The sequence below is a fragment of the Etheostoma spectabile genome, chromosome 21 (genome assembly GCF_008692095.1).
Source record: "Etheostoma spectabile isolate EspeVRDwgs_2016 chromosome 21, UIUC_Espe_1.0, whole genome shotgun sequence".
Taxonomy (NCBI): Eukaryota; Metazoa; Chordata; class Actinopteri; order Perciformes; family Percidae; genus Etheostoma; species Etheostoma spectabile.
In genome coordinates this window covers 23,634,120-23,635,430 of record NC_045753.1, presented here as the reverse complement: position 1 = coordinate 23,635,430, position 1,311 = coordinate 23,634,120, and the positions used below count along the sequence as shown (strand labels likewise).

Sequence of the window (1,311 nt, the reverse complement as noted above, 5' to 3'; positions counted from 1 at the left end):
CACACACACACACACACACACACACAATGCATCCTTATATAACATACACACATCTTTATATAACCAAACCAACCCCTGTATACTGCTGGGTAATTGGTTAGCATATGATGTAAGGATTTAGCATTGATTTAGATTCTTTGCACCTGTAATGACACGTAGAGCTGAGAATGAGATACAGGATGAAAAGAGATGCTGAAAAGGTAGGAGGATATGGTACAGTACCGTAGAAGGCCTTCGGGGGTTTATACTGTATGCATGTACTGTAAAATTCAATGGGTAAATTTGCTCATAATCCTGCAGCATTACATGCCTGCATCATCTGCAGAGATATTGCTCCATCCATCCCTTTTGATTTGCTTTTTTTTTTTTTACTGCTTTTTCTCTCACTGTCCTATCACCATCATAAACTCCACGTCTCTCTATTTCATCTGCATTACTATATATTGAGTATGGTAAAAGAAAGGTTTCCCAGGCAACAGCTACACCTATGTCAATAAAAGCTAACTAGTTAACGAGTGTCTTGCCAAAGACAGTTTGACAGACTGAGAACTGAATTTGTAAGCTACATTATTTTCTGCTATAGACTGCAGACCGTTGTGTTTCTCATTCCTCATACATCCTTTTAATTGACCCTCCGTCCCACTGACCTGTGCTGGAAGAAGGTCTCCAGAGCCTTGCAGACTGTGTACCTCTCCTGGATGGTCAGCAGGTGCTCCAGCTGCTGGCTGAAGGTCCGCCCGTGGACTTTGATGCTCGGCGGAAGAATCTCTGCCACCCACTGCAGAGAACTGAGGGCTGGAGACCTGCACAGCGGGCAGAGGGGGAGAGGGGGCCATTATTCTGTTAATTCATACATGTATTCTTTCATACATGTATTGTACAAAGTATTGTTTCTCCTTTGACATCTTTATTGAAAAATGCAGCGTCACTGTTGACAGAGGTGTCTGATGTTAGTTTGCTTGTAGCGACAGACCATGAGCTGCTGAAAATGTCCGGTTTGTTGGTGCGGTGTGCATTGTTCACCTGGAGCGCGGTAACGTTGTGGGGGCCAGGCTTGGAGAGTCCTCCGGGTCGGTTTGGTCTGAGGAGTACTCAGACGGACCCTCCTCCACCACCAGAGTGGGCATTGCCCCGCTGCCCTGCAGCATGGACACCACCTTCTCATGGGAACAGTTCCTACGAAGAGACAGACAGAGAGGGAGAGAAAAAGAGAGATGAAGAAAGGGAGGGACAGATGTAAATACTGGAAGGTTAATGGACTTTTAGCTAAAGTCAAAGTCAAAGTCTGCTTTATTGTCAATTTCTTCACAT

General features: G+C 44.9%; 1 protein-coding gene across 6 annotated transcripts in view; it reads right to left on the bottom strand.

Annotated features, from left to right (window-relative positions):
* Positions 1-1,311, bottom strand: part of grid2ipb (glutamate receptor, ionotropic, delta 2 (Grid2) interacting protein, b) — a 43,047-nt gene that overhangs the window by 18,696 nt on the left and 23,040 nt on the right. For all 6 annotated transcript variants that reach the window (XM_032503301.1, XM_032503302.1, XM_032503303.1 and 3 more), the window contains 2 exons: positions 1,024-1,176; positions 648-803 (listed from right to left, as the gene is read on the bottom strand). In XM_032503301.1, the coding sequence (XP_032359192.1) occupies positions 648-803; positions 1,024-1,176 (309 nt within the window). The remainder of the gene's footprint in view (positions 1-647; positions 804-1,023; positions 1,177-1,311) is intronic.